At 47.5% G+C, this 18,301-nt stretch overlaps 1 protein-coding gene across 4 annotated transcripts in view; it reads right to left on the reverse strand.

The window, feature by feature from the left end:
* The window catches only part of P2RX1 (purinergic receptor P2X 1), a 54,328-nt gene that overhangs the window by 7,545 nt on the left and 28,482 nt on the right, over window positions 1–18,301 (reverse strand). The window contains exons 3-10 of one of the 4 annotated variants that reach the window (XM_084823054.1): window positions 16,988–17,059; window positions 14,065–14,134; window positions 12,086–12,182; window positions 9,727–9,807; window positions 9,156–9,297; window positions 7,142–7,272; window positions 4,229–4,319; window positions 1,368–1,433 (exon numbers count right to left, since the gene is read on the reverse strand). In XM_084823054.1, coding sequence (XP_084679180.1) covers window positions 1,368–1,433; window positions 4,229–4,319; window positions 7,142–7,272; window positions 9,156–9,297; window positions 9,727–9,807; window positions 12,086–12,182; window positions 14,065–14,134; window positions 16,988–17,059 — 750 coding nt within the window. Of the gene's footprint in view, window positions 1–1,029; window positions 1,434–4,228; window positions 4,320–7,141; window positions 7,273–9,155; window positions 9,298–9,726; window positions 9,808–12,085; window positions 12,183–14,064; window positions 14,135–16,987; window positions 17,060–18,301 lie in introns of those variants that run through there. The other 3 variants (XM_084823051.1, XM_084823053.1, XM_084823055.1) reach the window with 3 other exon arrangements.

Consider the following 18,301-nt stretch of genomic DNA (forward strand, 5'->3'; position numbering starts at 1 on the left):
CAGTTCCGGAGGGACAGTGATTCCATTCTGGGTTGTAGCTAACACCAGCCCAAACTCTAAAGATGCTATCCAAGGTGCTGAACCACACCCCCAAAATGAGTTCAGCACCTTGGATAGCACCTTTAGTGTTTTGGCTGGCGGCGACTAAAACCTGGAATGAGAGCCCTTGGGCAAGACCCCTTCCATGGGACCCCTTCCTCAGTGAGTCTACCTTCTCACCGCCATTGTCACCAGCTGCTCTTGCTCCTTGTTCTCTTCCTCATCACTGCTACCACTTGCGTGCTTGGCAGGAGGAGACCCAGGGAGCAAGGGGGCCGTGGCATCTCCTGCCCCCCCCCCAATGTCTGGGCCAGAGCAAGAGGCAGGTGAACAAGCAGGTTGCAATGGAGACAAGGGGGAGCAAGTCCAGGGGGCTCTTGTCAGTGGGCCACTAAGAACATAAGGAGAGCCCTGCTGGATCAGACCAAAATCCATCTCATTCAGCATTCTGTTCACACAGTGACCAACCAGCTGCCCATGGGAAACCCCCAAGGAGGATGTGAGTGCAACAGCACCCTCCTGCCCATGTTCCCCAGCAACTGGTGCATATAGGCATACTGCCTCTGAGACTGGAGGTAGCACAGAGCCATCAGGACTAGTAGCCATTCATAGAATCATAGAATCATAGAATAGTAGGGTTGGAAGGGGCCTACAAGGCCATCAAGGCCAACCCCCTGCTCAGTGCAGGAACCTGCTGCCATTGATAACCTGCTGGGCTGTGGGGCCTCGGCAGGTGCCCGACCATGCCAAGGGCACTGTCCCTGGTCTCATGAGACTTCACCAAGTCTTGCGATACTTCACCATAGGCTTGGCAGAGACTCTCAGGACTTGGACAGTTGCTGGCAGCAGCAGCAGCCACGGCTCTTGCCTCACGTGCTTGATGTTGCACAGAGGCAGGGAACAGGTGAGAACGTCTTCTCACAGCCACTCCTCTCCTGCCCGACTCCTCCTTCCTTGGCCGGTTGGTTTTAGAAGAGAATCTGAGATCCGAATGCCTGTTCTAAGACCAGTTTTGGATTAGTGCCCCAATCCACACATCTTTGTGTGCACAAATTCAGGGAGGAGAGGTCTAGTAGACATCATAGCCCAGTGGATCTGCCATGTTCAGAGACAGTATACCCGTAAATACCAGGCGCTGGAGACAAAGAACAGGGGTGGAGTGTTGATGCCATGCCCTGCTTATGGGCTTCCTGGAGGCTTCTGGCTGGGCACTGTAGAAAACTGGACACTGTCAGGGGTCTTCTTACCTTCACACTCAGTCCTGGGAGGACACAGCCACCTCCCTGTTTGGAACTTGTAGGGTTGGTCCCAAGAGCATCAGCACTTACCACGCCGAAGATGCCAATCCCAGAGCCAATGGTCGTCATTGTTGGAATGATGTCAAATTTCCCTGCCTAGATATAAGCAGAAATAGCAAGGAGACGCTTGCCAAGAACTGGGGGCGGTGGAGGGGAACTGTTACTACTACCGCAGTCACCAGTTAAAGAAGTCAAGTGAGTGTTAACTGATTAATCAACCAAGTAATTCTGAAAAAATTGCAGATGATTAGCAGTGCAATACTACACAAGGGAAAATGTACCCATTCGCCCACACTGCTTTCAGCCCTTTACACTGAAATCCTATACATGTCTACTCAGAAGTAAGCTCCATTGCATTCAATGGGACTTACACCCAGGTAAGTACCTATAGGATTGCAGTCTTAGGACACATATAGGATTGTACTGTAAAGAGGCAATTCTATCCAGGGTTGGGCAACGTGTTTCCTGTGGGCACGAATATGCCCTCGGTCGGGATGTACGAATCAGCAAAATACGACCTTGCCAAAGTTCTCCAGATTCCATCTCGAAGCTCATGCGTATCAGATTGTGAGCTTTGCTTTTTCTTTTCGCATGAAAATCCGTCCATATTTTCATGCATATTTTTCCAAATGTACGCATCAATCGTGCGCCTCTTTGCAATGTAATATTCTTCTCCAATTGATCGAAGCACATTTGCATGCATTTTTCAAAATTACGCATTTTTCATGTGCATTTTTCAAAGGTATACATGCTGTCAAACACACTTTGGGGGGGGTGAATCCCATTGCAAGCTCAGAAATGTAGGGACTAATGGGACTTTAGATTGCGTCCAAGTCCATGTTTGGTCTGAAAGGCGCAAACTGGATAAATCCTGATCAAAAATGCACTGAAACAAATTTCTCATGCCTCCCTAGTGCCCGGACACCTTTCTTCGTGCCATCAAGGTCCTCTACCCCTCTCACTTTATAAAAAGATCAACACATTTTCTTCCTGGCAGCTGGGACTGCTTCAAAGCTGCTGCCATCTCCTTTTCCCATGAATGGCCCTCGACCACACATGGGGACTTGGAGACATTCTTAGGAAATGAAGAATTTGCCAAGAATGCAGGCCGGTGCTTTGCTCTGCAGCTCTCCCAGCCACCAGGAAAAAGTAGTGGCAAAGAAAAAGGGGCTCCTGTCACTTCTGTCTGGGAAAATGGGGGGAGGTGGGGGACTAAAGAGAACAGGCCAAGGCCAAGGATGAGTGACTGTCCTGCAAGTGCTGGATGAATGTGTAACCACCGCTCCCCCAATTCCCTTGTTACTTCCGTCCTGTGATTGGAGATAAGAAGGGGTTCCCTTGCATGCCACTTGCCCTCCGTTGGGAGGGGGAACAGCGCACAGGGGAATCCCCTTGTAATCTGCGATCACAGAAGTGAGATAAGGGGATTCCTCTCTCCCTGCCTCCTCACAAAGCCCCCGGGGAGCCTCCAGGCCAGGGAGCAGAGCTTGGGGTGGGAAGTAAGTGGAGCCTGTGGAGGGAAGACAAGTCACCCTCTGCTGGATGGAAAACCTCTTGGAGCCGAAGATTGCCCTCCCCAGATTTATACTCTCAAACAAAATCACACCAATGTATCACGTTGTCTTTTTCTTTCTTTCCCTATACATGGTGGACCCTTTTGAAAATTTACCCAGTGTGAGGTTACTTCCAGTGCACTGATCACAACTGGCAATGCTGGCTCGGAACAGTGGCAGTTCCAGTCCGACGCAACTGGAAGGTACCAGGTTGGGGAAGTCTGGGTTAGAGTGTTGGATTAGGACTGAGGAGGCCTGGGTTCAAATCCCTGCTAGGCCATGAAGTTTGCTGGGTGACCTAGGGCCTGTCACTCTCTCTTGGCCTAACATACCTTACAGGGTGGTTGAGAAGATAAAACGGTGGGAGGAAAGAACCATGCATACTGCCTTGAGCTCCTTTGAGGAAAGGTGGGGTACATGGGGGGAGTTGTTGGTCATCCCCTGTTTGAAGGGTTGTCCAGTCCAAGTGTGGTTTAAAGATAAAGAACTCTCAGTAGAGAGAGCAAAAGGGCCTTGAAGTTCCCCATCAACGGCATCTGGACACAGACTGAGCAAGGGACACAGGTCACCTGGTCACAGCCTTCCACACTATGGTGAGATGTATTATACGTTTATTTAAATTAACCAATTCGAAGTACTGTTTTTGACCTTTAAAGGCTTAAAAAGTTTGGGACCAAGTTCCTTGAAGGACTGCCTTCACGCATATCAGCCTGCCTGCACTTTAAGATCAGAAAGAGACCGTGAGAGCAGTCAGGTGGGTGACCACATATGAGAGGGCCTTCTCTGCACACTTCTCTCCCCACACTTCTGGAACAAGTTGCCATCGGAGGGCTGCCATTCTCCATCATTGCAGCCTTTTAAGAAGGCCTTGAAAACATATTATTTTACCGTGGCCTTCTCTTGATATGACTGCTCTTGTTGCCGTCTCTGCTGTTATCGTCGTTGCTGGTTTTATTGTTGGCTTTTATTGCTGGTTTTATTGTTTTTATGTTTTTATCGCTTTTGATATTTTAAGTATTTTTAGTTATTTTATTGCTGTGAGCCGCCTTGGGAGGGCTTCTGCCCTGAAAGGCGGCCAAGGAATGTTTTAAATAAATAAATAAATAAAATTAGAGAAATTATTTCTCAGTGTTCACTTCTGTTTAAATTAGCATATGCAAATTCTGTACAAATGTGTGTCCTCTTTTGTCCTCTTTTTGGGTGATGCATGTCCTCTTGTTTGGAGATTGGTAAGTGCTCACCTTCTAAGCCAGTCCGAAGGAATGTTCCGGCCAAGACAATCCTGGCGCCACAGATGGAAAACGAAGGATAGAATTATGCTGCAAAAGCACCCCTTACCTTCCCGTTCACCAGAATGTCAAAGCGGATGCCAAACACCTTGTACAGATTTCTCAGGTCTCTCCCGTTTTCTCTGTAATACCTGGCATACCTTTCAAAGCAAAAGGAGACATGTGTTACACAAAGCACAGAATTCAAACAGGAACTTCATATTTAGTTTAAGGGCCTCTCTACATCAGGTTTTTTAATCCCGCAACTTTACTGGGGCTTCTGCTTCCGGATTCTTTGTGGGATTAAGATAGGCTCCTTCACACACACTTCCAGGTTTTTTCCTGGGGGATTGGCTTTATCTGCAAGTTCTATATGTTTCATTGTCCAGCCACGAGATGGTGCCATTTTATAGCTCCACTTCCTCTTTCAAAATACTTCTTTTTAGTACCTCATTATTTCCGTTTCAAATAAAGCCGCAGAAATGGTAGGAAAACACAGGAGAGGCACTGGAGGCTGACAACATCATGTAAAGGGCCTGCAAACTTTCATGAGCAACCAATCTCAATTGCAGGATAAAAGTCCTATGCAAAGAAGCCCTAAAAGTGCGGCCTTGCTGTCTGGCCCCAAATGGATCCCTAAGGTGGCTTCCAAATTAAAAAAAGGGGAATATAATTAAAAAATAGTGACAATTTCATTGCTTGTTTTAAAAAAAATATTATTACATTTATATCCTGCCTTTTTTCCTCCAAGGAACTCAAGGTGGCTTACTTGATCCTTCGTCACAATGCAATTAATAAAGCAAAGACAACAAAACAGAAGCCAAGTGCATAGCATCAATTTAAAGCAACAGTAGTAGGAGAGAATGTAAAAACAACAACAACACAACTCAATTTAAAATAATACAAAACCACTGCAGGGGATTACTCAAAGCAGATGAAACACAAAGCGAACCCCCCCCCAACCCCCGCCCTCCAGTTATTTACTTCCCAGTTCATCTTCATTTGCACTGGCTTCCAGAGACAATTCAAAATGCTGGAGAGTTTGTACATAGCCCTAAATTGCTTGGGAACATGTTATCTGAAGGACAGCCTCCTTAATAGAAAACTGCTTGTCTACTGTGTTATCCTTGCTCCATCTTCCACCATCTTCTGGGTCCAGTCGGCTGGGACATGGGGCGGGGCCTTTCAGTTGTGGCACCCTGATTGTGGAACTCCCTCCCCACAGAGGTTTGGCTGGCTCCTTCTCTTTTGAGTTTTAGGTGAGCAGTAGTAAAAAAAAACCCTCAGGGGTAAGCAACTTGGTGCCCTCTGGATGTTTTGCACTACAACTTCCACAATCCCCAGCCAGCATGGCTAATGGTCTGAGATTATGGGAGTTGTAGTCCAAAACATCTAGAAGGTACCAGGTTGCCCACGTCTTGAGATACTCTGTTCTTACTTTGGATCTAGTTTTGTAATTCATGAAACTAAATCCCCGTGACGTTATCTGATGACAGCGTACAAATGAGATCTGAGTCTCCCAAATGGCAGATGAGGTTGTAAAGTCATTTTGAGAGTGTACCACTTTAGACTGCAGTTGGAGGCACACATGATGGAATGCTCTTTCAGACAAAAGAGTAATAAAAAAATAATCCCTGCACATAGACAGCTAGCTTGGCAGGGGGAAAGGTATGTCTCCCTGACATGCTAGCTTTCTATGTGCAGAGACAGGGAGAAAACCACAGTGCAAGAGCAATCAGAATTAGAAGTGCAAAGAATCTTGCAGAACTGTTACCATTTAAACTACTAACATGAACAACTTTCCTTTGAAGTGTCATCAAAGAAAAGGAAAAAAAGAATCCAGCCTCTCCTTGATTATATCCCTCATTCTTTGACTTCCTCTGTGCTAATCTGCAACAAACAACAGTAAAACTCGAAAGCATCGTTATCACTTCATTCACTGCCTGAGCAAAGAGGGTCCCCCAGTTTCCCTTGTGCTCAAGCAGATGATATCACCGCTCCTGCTCTGAAAAAAGTCCCAGAGCTGCGCTCCCCTGTGTCCTCACTCCACCACACCACTGCGCACATGACCAAAATAACAAATCACACTAGCAAAAGTTTAACAAGACATTCCCTGGAATACAAAATCAAAGTCAAAATAGGGACATCAAATTAGAACAGCCAGAAAATAGGGACAGTGCAATCACATGACAGGAGCCAAAAGATCTGGGTGCTGCTTCCCCATAGGGTGAGTCACTGGTTGCTACAGGTGGGAATGTTCTCTGGGTAGTGAAGTGTTCTTTTACTCTGCAGTAACTCCTCCCACACCCAGACTGGCCATTGGACTATAATGGCTTCCTAGTCAGTCCTGAACTTTGCCTGGGCAATAGAAGACTCTACTGGGGCTGATCTGTGCTTCCTGGCTTCTGATGTTTGCCCCGGCTCCTAGTTTTTTATTTCTGCTTCCTGGGTACTGGCTCTCCCTCATGCTGCACCAACACTGATAAGAGCTGACATTAGAGATGTCGAAGAAATCCGCAGTGGAATCAAATGAGTTTGGATTTCTATGAATTCGACCCACAGATTGCGCAATGGACTGGCTTTGCCCGAGTCGCACAGATTCCGCAGACTTGTGGACCAGGTTTTGTTTTTTTAAAACTTTCCAGAATGTTGCACAAATTTAGTTGCAGAAAAGTACGTAATTTAAAAAAAAAAAAAACTGGATGAAAATGCACATTTTGCCCATGACCTAAAGTGTGAAAATGCGTGTTTGGGGGGTGTTGCATGCTTTGAGGGGATTTGCGCAAGTGTGCACTTGCGCAAGTATGAACTTGTGCAAATTTGAGAAATTGAAAACAAATCAGATTCTGTCAATGAGTGAACAAGAGGACAAAAGTTACACGGCAATCTAGAAACACAGATGGAACAGCTTTTACAAGTTCTTACGTCCCTAGATGATGTATGCCCAGGGTTACAACAGAATAATCAAAACGGGCCACCATACCTGAAATTGAAACCTGGAGAGATGTTATTGTCTTCATTGTAAAGCCCATGAAACTTGTAAACAGGAATGCAGTATCTCACCGGCCAGTCGAGGTCACAGTCCCAGCTGATGGCGATGCCAACCACGCCACCCTGTCGAAGCAAAAGAGTGCATCCCTTCAGCGATCACTTGGGTCGGGGTGGGTTGGTGGAGAATGAGTTGTTAAACTTTTGGGACTATTTAGCTTAGAATAAAGGCGAGTAACGGAGGGGGGCAGAAGGTGACGGTGTATAAAATGTTGTATCTTTTGGAGGAGAAAGGGAGAAATGAAGGCATACTAACTATGAACTGAGAGGTTCCATCTAACCGTCAATGCAGAAAAGGGCAACTAAAACGATCAAGGGGCTGGAGCATCTCCCCTATGGGATGGTTTAGTTTGGAAAAAGGTGGGTCAGGGGAGACATGAGAGAGGTGTGCGCAATTATGCCTGGTGTGGAGAATGTGGATAGAGAGACATTTTTCTCCCTCTCTCAAAATACTAGAACCCACTGGGTCCTCCCATGAAGCTGATGGGTGGGAGATTCAGGACAGAGAAAAGGAAGGACGTCTTCACACAGCGCAGAGTTAAGCTATGGAATTCGCTACCACAGGATGTGGTGATGGCCACCACTTTGGATGGCTTTAAAAGGGGGTTGGACAAATTCCTGGAGGAAAGGGCTATCAATGGCTACTATTCCTGATGGCTATGTGCTACCTCCAGTATCAGGGGCAGTGTGCCTGTGTACACCAGTTGCTGGGGAACATGGGTGGGAGGGTGCTGTTGCTCTCCTGCCCTGCTTGTGGGTGTCCCATCGACAGCTGGTTGGCCTCTGTGTGAACAGAATGCTGGACGAGATGGACCCTTGGTCTGATCCAGGAGGGCGCTTCTGATGTTCTTATGTCATTAAAGCCACATTTGCCACTAATTTGGTGTGATAAGCTACGGAGGGCTGTCACTGTGGGTTGTTTCAGAGTAGCTTGTTGTGATGTCTCAACCCAGAGTGATGTTTTCCCTTTGATCTGGACTCCAGACTACTGCGCATGGCCCAGCCCTGACACAGCTGGTGATGTTCTCCATGGATTTGGCTAATCCTCTTTTAATAAGAAAAGCCCTGCTGGATTGGACCGAACAATACATCTAGTCTGGCCATCCTGTTTCCAACTGTGGCCAGCCAGAAGCTCACAACCAAGGCCTGGAGGTAACAGTCGTTCCCCCATGAACGCTTCCCAGCATCTGGTAAAGCAGGGGTGTTGAACCTCTTTCAGTCCGAGGGCCAAAAATTCTATTTCAGTGAACCTCTTGGGGGCTGCATTCCAGTGGTGGGTGGAGCCAAAGGCAAAGGGGCAAGGTCAAAGTCACCCAAACTTTAGCTGAAAGCTCTTACTGCCTTAGGAGAGGCATTTCAACCTTTTGGAATGAGGGAATCCTGCACAACAGTTGGGAAACTACCAAATGATCAGCAGTCAGGGGAAAGGGGGTGGGGAATGGGGCATGGCCATTTGGGGAATACTGGAGGACCAGATTGGTAGACAGGATTTGGCCTATGGGCCTGAGTTCCTGCCCCCCTGAAATAAATGGATAGGTGAACTTTTTTTGCAAGTCATTTCTAGTGTCATTCAACAGAGGCTGATGGCTCCCATGTCAGTGGGGGGTGTGTGTGAATCCTCTCCAGGTTTCAGTCAGAACCAGTCAGAACTCTAAAGGAGTTCTCCATGGTGCAGGGAAGCAACTCTGGGTTTTAGTTCGAACCAGTTAGAATTCTAAAGGAGCTAACCAAGCAGCACGGGGCGGTGAATCTGCTCCAGGTTTCAGTCAGAACCCTAAAGGAGCGATCCAAGGTGCGTGGGGTGGTGAATTCATGCTGGCAGGGAGGAGGTGTGGGGTGCGGATGGCTTGGATAGCTCTTTTAGACTTCGGATTGCTTCCGGCTGAAACCTGGGGCAGATTTATTGCCCCACTGACATCGGAGCCACCAGCCCCCACTGGTGTTATCACCTTCTCAGCGAGGAAGGAAAAGTTCTGGCCGGATTCTTCCACCACGTATCCCAGTTCAAAGACAGGGCACAGCGGATCTCTGTCCTTGTGATAGGTGCACTTTTTCAGGTAGGACGTGGTGACTGTCTCAACAAGGTTGCGTCTGTATGAAATTATGATTATGATTATGATTATGATTTTCATTTCTATACCACCCAATAGCCGAAGCTCTCTGGGTGGTTCACAACAATTCACACACAGAAAAAACGAAACAAAACGAACGACAACATTAAAACATCATGCAGCATTATAATGAAACATAGTCTAAACATGGTTGAACATACAAAATCTAAACACAATTTTAACTGGAGGAAGATTATTTTTGTAGCTAGTTCCCAAACAACCTGGACACCTCAAAAAAAAATGATGCAGATAGTTGATTTTTGACACCCTACCTCACTGCAGACAGTATATTAAAAAGATCACAGCCACTGAGATCAGCTGGGCGGCACCCTCAGCTCGGCAGCCCAGGTGACGGCCCATCTCGCCCATCCCTCAGGCCGGCCCTGGTCACAAGGTTTCTTTGTCTTACCTGGTCACTTTGAACTTGGGGAAAGTAATGCTGTTCTTAATAAATAAGGTGAAGTTTTCGGCTGCTAGAAGAAGAGCTGGTCTGTAAGACACAAGCGTTGGTACCTATATGTCAAAACACGGCATCCACAGGAGAGGGTGGATGCTGTCTACCTTGCCCCATTCAGAGTCTAGAATTCAGTTGTGTTAGAATGTCTATGTGGGCTGCCATTTAGGTACTTATTTAAAGCATTCATAACCCTTCCCTTTAGCCAAAAATGCCCCCAGAAGAGCTGACAAAGTAGTATGCAATCAAAAACTGAGATACGACACGCAAGGAGAAGGGATGGGGAGGGAGGAGGAAAAAAGCACTTTCTGGTTGACCATCTGGGATGGAAACACTTCAGGAAGCCTGCTGGAATGGCCGCTGCTAGGTGACGGCCGAGGGAGGGACAAAGGCAGCTGGTGTCTCAGCAGAAGTAGCAGAATTGCCCGGCTCTCCCACCCCCTACCCTGCTCTGCAGCCTGGTGGAACGGCTGCCATCTTTCATCACAAAAACCAGACATTGCCTGTAAACCTCTCATTGAAGTGAGCAGGGAAAAGGGGCCTCTTTAGACCATCCCCTCTGTGGTCCGGATGTGTGCCCCACCCTCACCTGCTCAGGTGTGCAGTTCTTCAGGTGTGTAGCGCAACAGGTGAGAATCAGATGAAAGTTGCAGCTGCACCAAAGAATTCACATTTTGCTGCTAAATGTGCCCCATGGAGTTCATCTCCAGAGGGCCTTCTCTGGGTGTTGTCTGAGAGGCCAGAAAGGCGCAGAAAAGGGCAACCAGATTGATCAAGGGGGTGGAGCAACTCTGCTTTGAGGAAGGGTTAGCAGTGTTTGGGGCTTTTTAGCTTAGAAAAAAAGTCACTTAAGGGGGTGGAGGAACATGATAGAGGTGTATAAATTACCGCAGTGCCACCCTCTGGCCATTCACAGTGTTGGCTCTGCTGTGAAGATATTATGTAGCCTGCAATTTCCTCTGTTTTCAATCCCCTGCCTTGCACAAAGATCCCGTCATTCCCTTGAGCTGTGATGAAGGAGCTGCCACAGTAGCATGAGTCACCTGGACCTCTCTGCCAGAGTCCTGGGTTTGAGAACCAAAGCTCCTTACTCCCCCACGCCCCAGTCAGGATGATTCTCTGTCCCTACTCTGTCCCTCTCAAACTGTTGTCTTCTATCCAGAGCCCTGACCCTTCAATGGTTTCCCCTTTCTCCCTCCTCAGGCAAAATGGGGAGGGAGCGTAGCGCAGTGGGTAGAGCACATGTTTTGCACTCAGATGGAATCAGGTTCCATCCCTGGCATCTCCTGTTAAAGTATTGGCTGGGTGAGAAAGAACTGGGTGCGAAAGAGGCCCTACCAGTCACAATAGACCAGGGGTCCCAGATGCGGCACCCACAAATCTTTATTTCTTTTCCATTTTTTAAATATACGCACATGGATTTGTATATATCCATAGCAATGAATACATATGAAATGCATACAGCTTTCTAGAAATTATACATAGGCTTCCACAAAAGCAGACCAGATATCCAAATCAGTATCCATTTGAAGGTGGCGTCAATATGCCACCCATTCAGATGTTGAAGGTGTTGTAACTTGTAAGGTCCTCAATCCATTGCATTAAAGGAGGTGAGTGTTTATCCTTCCGATGTTGTACTGTCAGTCTTTTAGCTGTCAAAAGGGCACGGGGAATCCATTTATGCAGACCATTTGTTAATTTCTGCAAAGCAGGTAAATAATTTAAAAGAGCACGTACATCAGTGAATATTAAAGACTGTTCCAGTACAAAAATGCATCTGTATAACAACCTCCCCGCAAAAAAGAAGCAAGTACTGGACATTGCCAAAACGTATGTTTAAAAGAAGTATTAGCTGCAATGCACTGCCAGCAATTAGCCAAATTAGACAATCCCTTATTAAGGAGATGTTGCAGCTTCCAGTAGTCAAGAAACAAAAGTTTTTGCTGAATGAGACACAACCTAAGAGCCATAGATGCGACAGGTGGATGTCAAAGCAATGATCCAGGGATTAGGCATTTCGTCGTGGTGCCCACGGCAGTTTCTCAAATTCCCAAATGTGCCCACAGGTCCAAAAAGCTTGGGGACCCCTGGAATAGACAATACTAGACTCCATGGGCCAATGGTTTGACTCAATACATGGCAGCCTTCCACAACCTGGTGATCCAGATGTGTTGGGCTACAACTGGGGGATGCTGTGAGTTGCAGTCCAACACATCTGGTTGGGGAAGGCTGGTATAAGACAACATCCCATGTTCTTGTGAAACAATGAGGACTAGCATCATTAGGATAAGGATGCAGAGACCTCACTCCTTACTTCGGAACGTTGTCATCGATCTCCACTGGGCACCAGCCAAAGATCTCGCAGGTCCTCTCCGTACGGCTAAAATTCACACACTTCCCAGTCATGATGCCTGAAGGAAGGACACAGGACTGTTAATAAAAGAAGATCACCCAGGAGGCTGTGTGGACTGTCTGGACCAACGTTCCCCAACCCGGAGTCCTCTAGATGTGTTGGACTACAACTCCCATCATTCCAATGCAAGCACCCACAGCAATGCCTCACCCAGCATGGGTCATATCAGGAGGGAATAGAAATGTTAGTGGACCATATCCTCCCTTATGAACCTGCCCGTGTCCTGAGATCTTCAGGGGAGGCCCTTCTCTCAGTCCCACCACTGTCACTGGCACGTTTGGTAGGAACCCGGGAGAGGGCCTTCTCAGTGGTTGCCCCACGGCTGTGGAATGCCCTTCCCAGGGAGGCTAGGATGGCTCCCTCCTTGATGTGTTCCCGGAGGCAGGCGAAAACATTCTTGTTCCAGCAGGCCTTTGGGACGTAGTTGGAACCTGGGGGTAAGCTGCTAAAATGCTGTTTTAATATAATTTTAATTGCATTGTTGTTTAATTATATTTTAACGTTTGTATATTTTCATATATTTTAATTGTATACGTTTTAATGTTTGTAAGCTGCCTTGTGTCCCAGTATTGGGAAAAAGGCGGGGTATAAATAACAACAACAACAACAGCAACAGCAACAACAACGACAGTAATAGCGGTGTGCTTCACAAGGGAAGTAACACAACATAGACATTTAAAGGGGACCAGTCAGTTCAGGGTCTAAAACAGTGGTCTTCCCTATTTTTCAAGCGGGTGACATTTTAGCTCCAGGCACCACCACTGAGGCCACTTGGGGGGCTTTCCCGGGCCGGGGAGGGGTCACCATTCCTCCTCCCCCTCCAGTTGAGTGGTGATGGTGTGCACTAGACTCAACTGGACTCTTTCTGGTGCCTCTCCTCCAGATTCCCCTCTACATTGTCCAAGCAAGACCTCATCAGTAGAAATGTTTGTCACCAGGAAATCTGGTCCTTTTGGGGTTCAACTGAGTTCCGTAGCATGCCTATCTTGGCTTGCGTTTGTGAGCCAAGCTGCAGGTGTCCCCCGAACTACAGGGACGTTTTGCGTATTTTGTGTGTATGATGAAATGCAATTTGCGCAAATAGAGATTTGCGGAAATTGTAGTTGAAATGTGTGCAAAATTCACCTGTAATTTATGCAAATTTAAACAAACTTGGAAAACACGCTAGCTGCCTTGACTTGCTGTGGACCGAGCTGGGCCAGCTAGTGGAAAATGGGTCGAAGTCCAGGGGACCGAACCAATGGAAGCTCATCGAGCTACCCCCGCCAGATGGATCTTTCTCTAGTCACTAAGAAAGCACTCTGCTCTACTCAGTGCTGCAAGATCTCCCAGTGTAGTGCCACATTGCACTCTCTCTTTCTCTCATTCCCCCCCCACCTCCAGTGCCTGCGCAAAGCACCACTGCAGCTAGCCCATCATGTTGCTCTTTGCCTCTTGGGCTCCTCCTCCATCACAGCTAATTGGCTAATTGCTCCTCTTTCCCACCACATTACAGCTGATGAGTGGCAGGTCTCCTGACTCCCCACCCCCTGAAGTTTTTTCCGATAGCCCAGATCACAGCGGCCAGCCCGCCACTAAAGCAAATGACACGGCAAAGCTAGACAGCCCTTTCTGAGAGCGAGCAGCTACTTCAGAGAGAGAGAGAGAGAGAGAGAGAGAGAGAGAGAGAGAGAATGTAAGCGGATGAAAGAAAAAGAGGGGAGGAGAACCACACTTGAGGTGACTGGGAGCCTCAGGCCTTGCAGTGAAGAACATGGTCTAAAATTACCTAGCTGCACCAACTCTACTTATAAGTGCACACATCAAGAAATATGATGAATGGCTGAAACAACCAAGTGTTTTGTAAAAGATGCTCTCTGCTCACACGATCGCTTTCTCACCTTGACCCCGACGAAGGAACTTCCCTTCAGTACATGTCCTGTCTTCGTCACACTTCCCTGCCTCAGGGTGCTGAGATGAGAAAGGAAAAGAAAAGGGGGTCATTCAATAACCCATGTGCAGGTTTACTATAAGTTCTCCTTTAGCGTCTTACATTGCTTTGATGAAGCCACAAGAAGAGGATGCTTAGGTTTCTCTACACTATAAAAAAAAAATCCAAATTATGTTTTTGGACGCAATTATGTTAATTGGGGGGAAACTGAAATATAACCAGCACGCAAATCAAATTAATGCAAATAATAATTTGCATGCTGGTTAAATAATCTGCAGGCTGGGTGAACGTTTGATGATCTCTCTTCCCCACCCCTTCCTATTCCCATGCCACAGGAACAGTTATACAAAAAATGTGTGTGTGTGTTTGAGTGAGGAGATGTTGAATCTCCCAAATTTATGGAATGGGCTGTCCTGAAAAGCTCTGTAATTGTTGTTACCAATCTTTGAGGACTACACATTTGTTACAGATTCAGTGGGAGAGGTGGAGGAGATACTTCTTGTGACCACCAATACATTAGTTGCATTTGTATTTTTAAAAAAGTTAATGCATTAACTTTTTAAAAAATACAAATGTGACTAACGTATTGGTGGTCACAAGAAGTACCTTTAGTGCAAGATGCAGTTTATACCAGCCAAAACCTTAGTGTTCCTTGGGGCTTCTGTGCGTATGGTATCTTCTGAAAGAGATGTGAAATTTTCCTGTTTGGGTTTGCATTCAGACTGAGACTCAGATTCAGAGATTTCTTCCTTTATTTACAGCATTTCTACCTGGCTCTTGGGCTCAAAAACACTCCCAGAGTGGCTTCAGAATAAGACAGTTTCAGCATCAGACAGACCCTGACCTCAGGCTTACAATGTAAAAGACATTACACAAAAGGGAAATGTATTGGGAGGGAGGAGGAAAGAAAGCAAAATTCAGGCACCAGGGCTTAGTTCCAAAGTTCGTATGGGTGTTCTTTCTGCTAGGGAAGGGCTTCTCTGTGCCTCCTTCCTAGGAGGCAGAGAGCGCAGTATCTCAGCGGACCTTGGTTCTCCGGCCAATGGATGAGAACTATAAACACTGTCTGATTATTTTTTGCCTGGCAAAATTTATAATTGCTCCATACTTCCCAAACGCATAGGGAGTTCAGAGCAGTCTTTACACACTAAGGGCCTAGCTTCATGTGACACTAACTCAATCTGCTAATCACATCTGGGATTTTCATTTTTTTAATAGTAAGTGTGGCTGGTATTAGGGACGTTGGAGGAATCTGTCCAGGGGATGTCACTTGCTGAGCTTTCACCAGCTTGGCCCCCTGGACTTCAGCTTGCTTCCCCACAAGCTGACCCTACTTCCTTTTTTTTTGTAAATAGAAAGTTGCACAAATTGCAGTCGCAATTTGCGTGATTTGTGCAAATTGCAGCTGCAATTTGTGCAAACTAGGCAAATCAGGGCCGCAATTTGTGCAAATGACAACTGCAATTTGCGCAGGTTATGGCTACAATTTGTGCAACTTTCTATTTACAACCCCTATTTACATTTCCTGGATTTTGGGGGGAAACCCACAGCTCAGTTTGCAAATGCAAGCCGAACTGGGCAGCCAGCTGAAATCTGTTGGGCCCCCAAAAGGCCAGATTTTCAAAGGACGGACATCCCTGTCTGGTGTATGTGTGATTTTTACCTGGACTACAGCCTGTGAGAAGGGAAAGTGTCACTCTTCCTTCACCCACCCTGAACACACCACGCAATTAGTGACTGGGGAGAAAATATCATCCAGCGCAAAGTTCAGCTATGAAACTCACTTCCACAGGATGTAGTGATGGCCACCAATTTGGAAGGCTTTAAAAGGGGGTTGGACAGATTCATGGAGGATAAAGCTATCGATGGCTACTAGTTCTGATGGCTCTGTGCTACCTCCAGTCTCAGAGGCAGTCTGCCTATGTACACCAGTTGCTGGGGAACATGGGTGGGAGGGCGCTGTTGCACTCATGTCCTGCTTGTGGCTTCCTGGTCAACAGTTGGTCGTCCACTGTGTGAACAGAATGCTGGACTAGATGGACTCTTGGTCTGATCCAGCAGGGCTCTTCTTAGGTTCACCCTCCACACCCCCACACTGACTAACCTCATGGTGTGTTGGTAGCAAAGCATTTCATGTTACTTGTAGTTAGATCCTAACTTCCTTCAGAGCAGTGGGTCGCGCTCCAAAGCACCCCATAAGATGGAGTGATGGCCGCCAACTCAGATAGCTTTAAAAGGGGATTAGACAGGAGAAGGCTGCCAAGAGCTGCTAGTCCTGATGGCTGTAGGCTACCTCCAGGATCAGAGGCAGTCTGCCTATGTTCACCAGTTGCTGGGGAACATGAGCAAGAGGGTGCTGTTTGTTTGCTTATTTATTTAAAGTTGTTTTTTTTTTTTTACCATACTTGGTAGGCAAATGTGGGGTGGGGGGGAAGCAAGCTTAGGTACCAGTTCTTAAAGTTGCAATTCTTATCATGACCAGCTGGGATAGAAACAGATCAAGTAGTTCAGCCTTCCCCAACCAGATGTGTTGCCTGCAACGCCCATCATTCCCAGCTAGCATGGGAAGGTAGCATTGAACTCCACCCCGCGAAATGGATTCCTCCAATATCTCTAGCCTTCACTGCCCCTTTAAGGCTGTCTAGTTTGCAAGGGCAGGGCGGAGCCTCGGGGCACCCTGGTTGTTCCCGTATAAAAAGCCTCGGTCCGGTTTCTGACCATGATGGAGCACGTTGACCGCCAAGAGCAGTCCTTGGCGTTGGGACACCTGGCCTGCCTTGCTGCGCTGAGGCCCGTGGGCTCCTCCCTTGGGGCCAGAACACGGGCATAAAGACGTAAATGCAGAGGCGTGAAAATAATAAACCACAAATTACCTCCGGGCACCTTTCCTGTTTCTGACTGCGGGTGATAATGAAGTTGGTCATCACCACGAAGGAGCTGTCCCCCTAGAGAGGGAGACAAGTCTTACTTGCTGTTGTTAAACTAGTGGGAGTCAGAAACACGGCCCAAACCTGTAGACCCTGGAGGCTGGTGGCTCGAAGTTTGGTGGGGCTGGGGACCCATTCTGGGTTTCGGTCAGAACCAGCTCAAAGTCTAAAGGAGCTATCCAAAGTGCTGAACCTATTTTGGGGATAAGGGCCAGCCTTTGGATAGCTCCTTTAGAGTTCTGGTTCGTTTTGCTGAAACCCAGAGTGGATTCACAGCCTCACTGAAATTGGAGCCACAACTCTCCACTCACTATAGATCTCCCCAGAGACCTATTGGTAGCTACAGTCTACCTTCTGCCCACCCCACTCCCAAGGAGAAGCAGGCAAAAAGACACACACTTCTTGGAGAGGACACAGTGTTCCTCTTTCTGTACTCCCCTCCCCAATTCCATTTTCTTTGGGGAGGAAACCCCCAAAGCCTCAGACACTGCTTTCCACTCTACCCACTTAGCGGCACTGCCCTGAGGAGGAAAGCAGCCAGTGTTCTGCAGACCAGGGATGGGGAACCGTGAAACCAGGGGCTAATTCCAGCTCTCCTGATGTCCCAATTCAACCCGCTGGGATTCCCCAAATTGCCCCTCCCCCTGGCCACACCCCTTCCCCCCAACCAATCATTTGGTGGTTCCCTGGCTGCTGTGCAGTTTTTCCCCACCCTGAAAGGTTGAGATGCCTCTCCGGAGGCTTTGTTATGTCAATGAGAGCTCTAAGCTAAAACACGCTGGTATTTTTGTAATTTTGGCTCCACCCCTTTGCCTTTGGCCCCACCCACCACTGGAATGGCCCCCCCCCCAGGAGCCTCTCCAAAATGGAATTTGGCTCTTAGCCTGAAAGAGGTTCCCCACCCCTGGCGTAGAAGATGCTGAACTAGAGGCCTGACTTCACGGAATGCAGCTCCTTACGCTCCCCTTGAATGAAGACGGAGAGAAGGAAGGAAAGCCTCTTAGCTCCATCCTTCTTTCCTTGGCTAGGGATGGACAAACTGCCATCTGCCCTGAGCACCACTTGCCGGACCCCCACCTGTAATCCCTCCCTGTTTGGCACGCTGGGTGAGCCACCGGACGGTCCATGGGCGCCCAGTGCGCGGCGACCCCCCTGTCCTGCAAGCCACCATTTTGCATAAAAATGGCAACTCTGCCGTTTGCATAAATCATCATTTACTTAAAATGGCAGCCGTAGACAGCACCCTTTATGCAAAATTAT

This window comes from Heloderma suspectum, chromosome 16, assembly GCF_057233095.1.
Source record: "Heloderma suspectum isolate Gila_16-S chromosome 16, 16-S_ref, whole genome shotgun sequence".
Lineage (NCBI taxonomy): Eukaryota > Metazoa > Chordata > Lepidosauria > Squamata > Helodermatidae > Heloderma > Heloderma suspectum.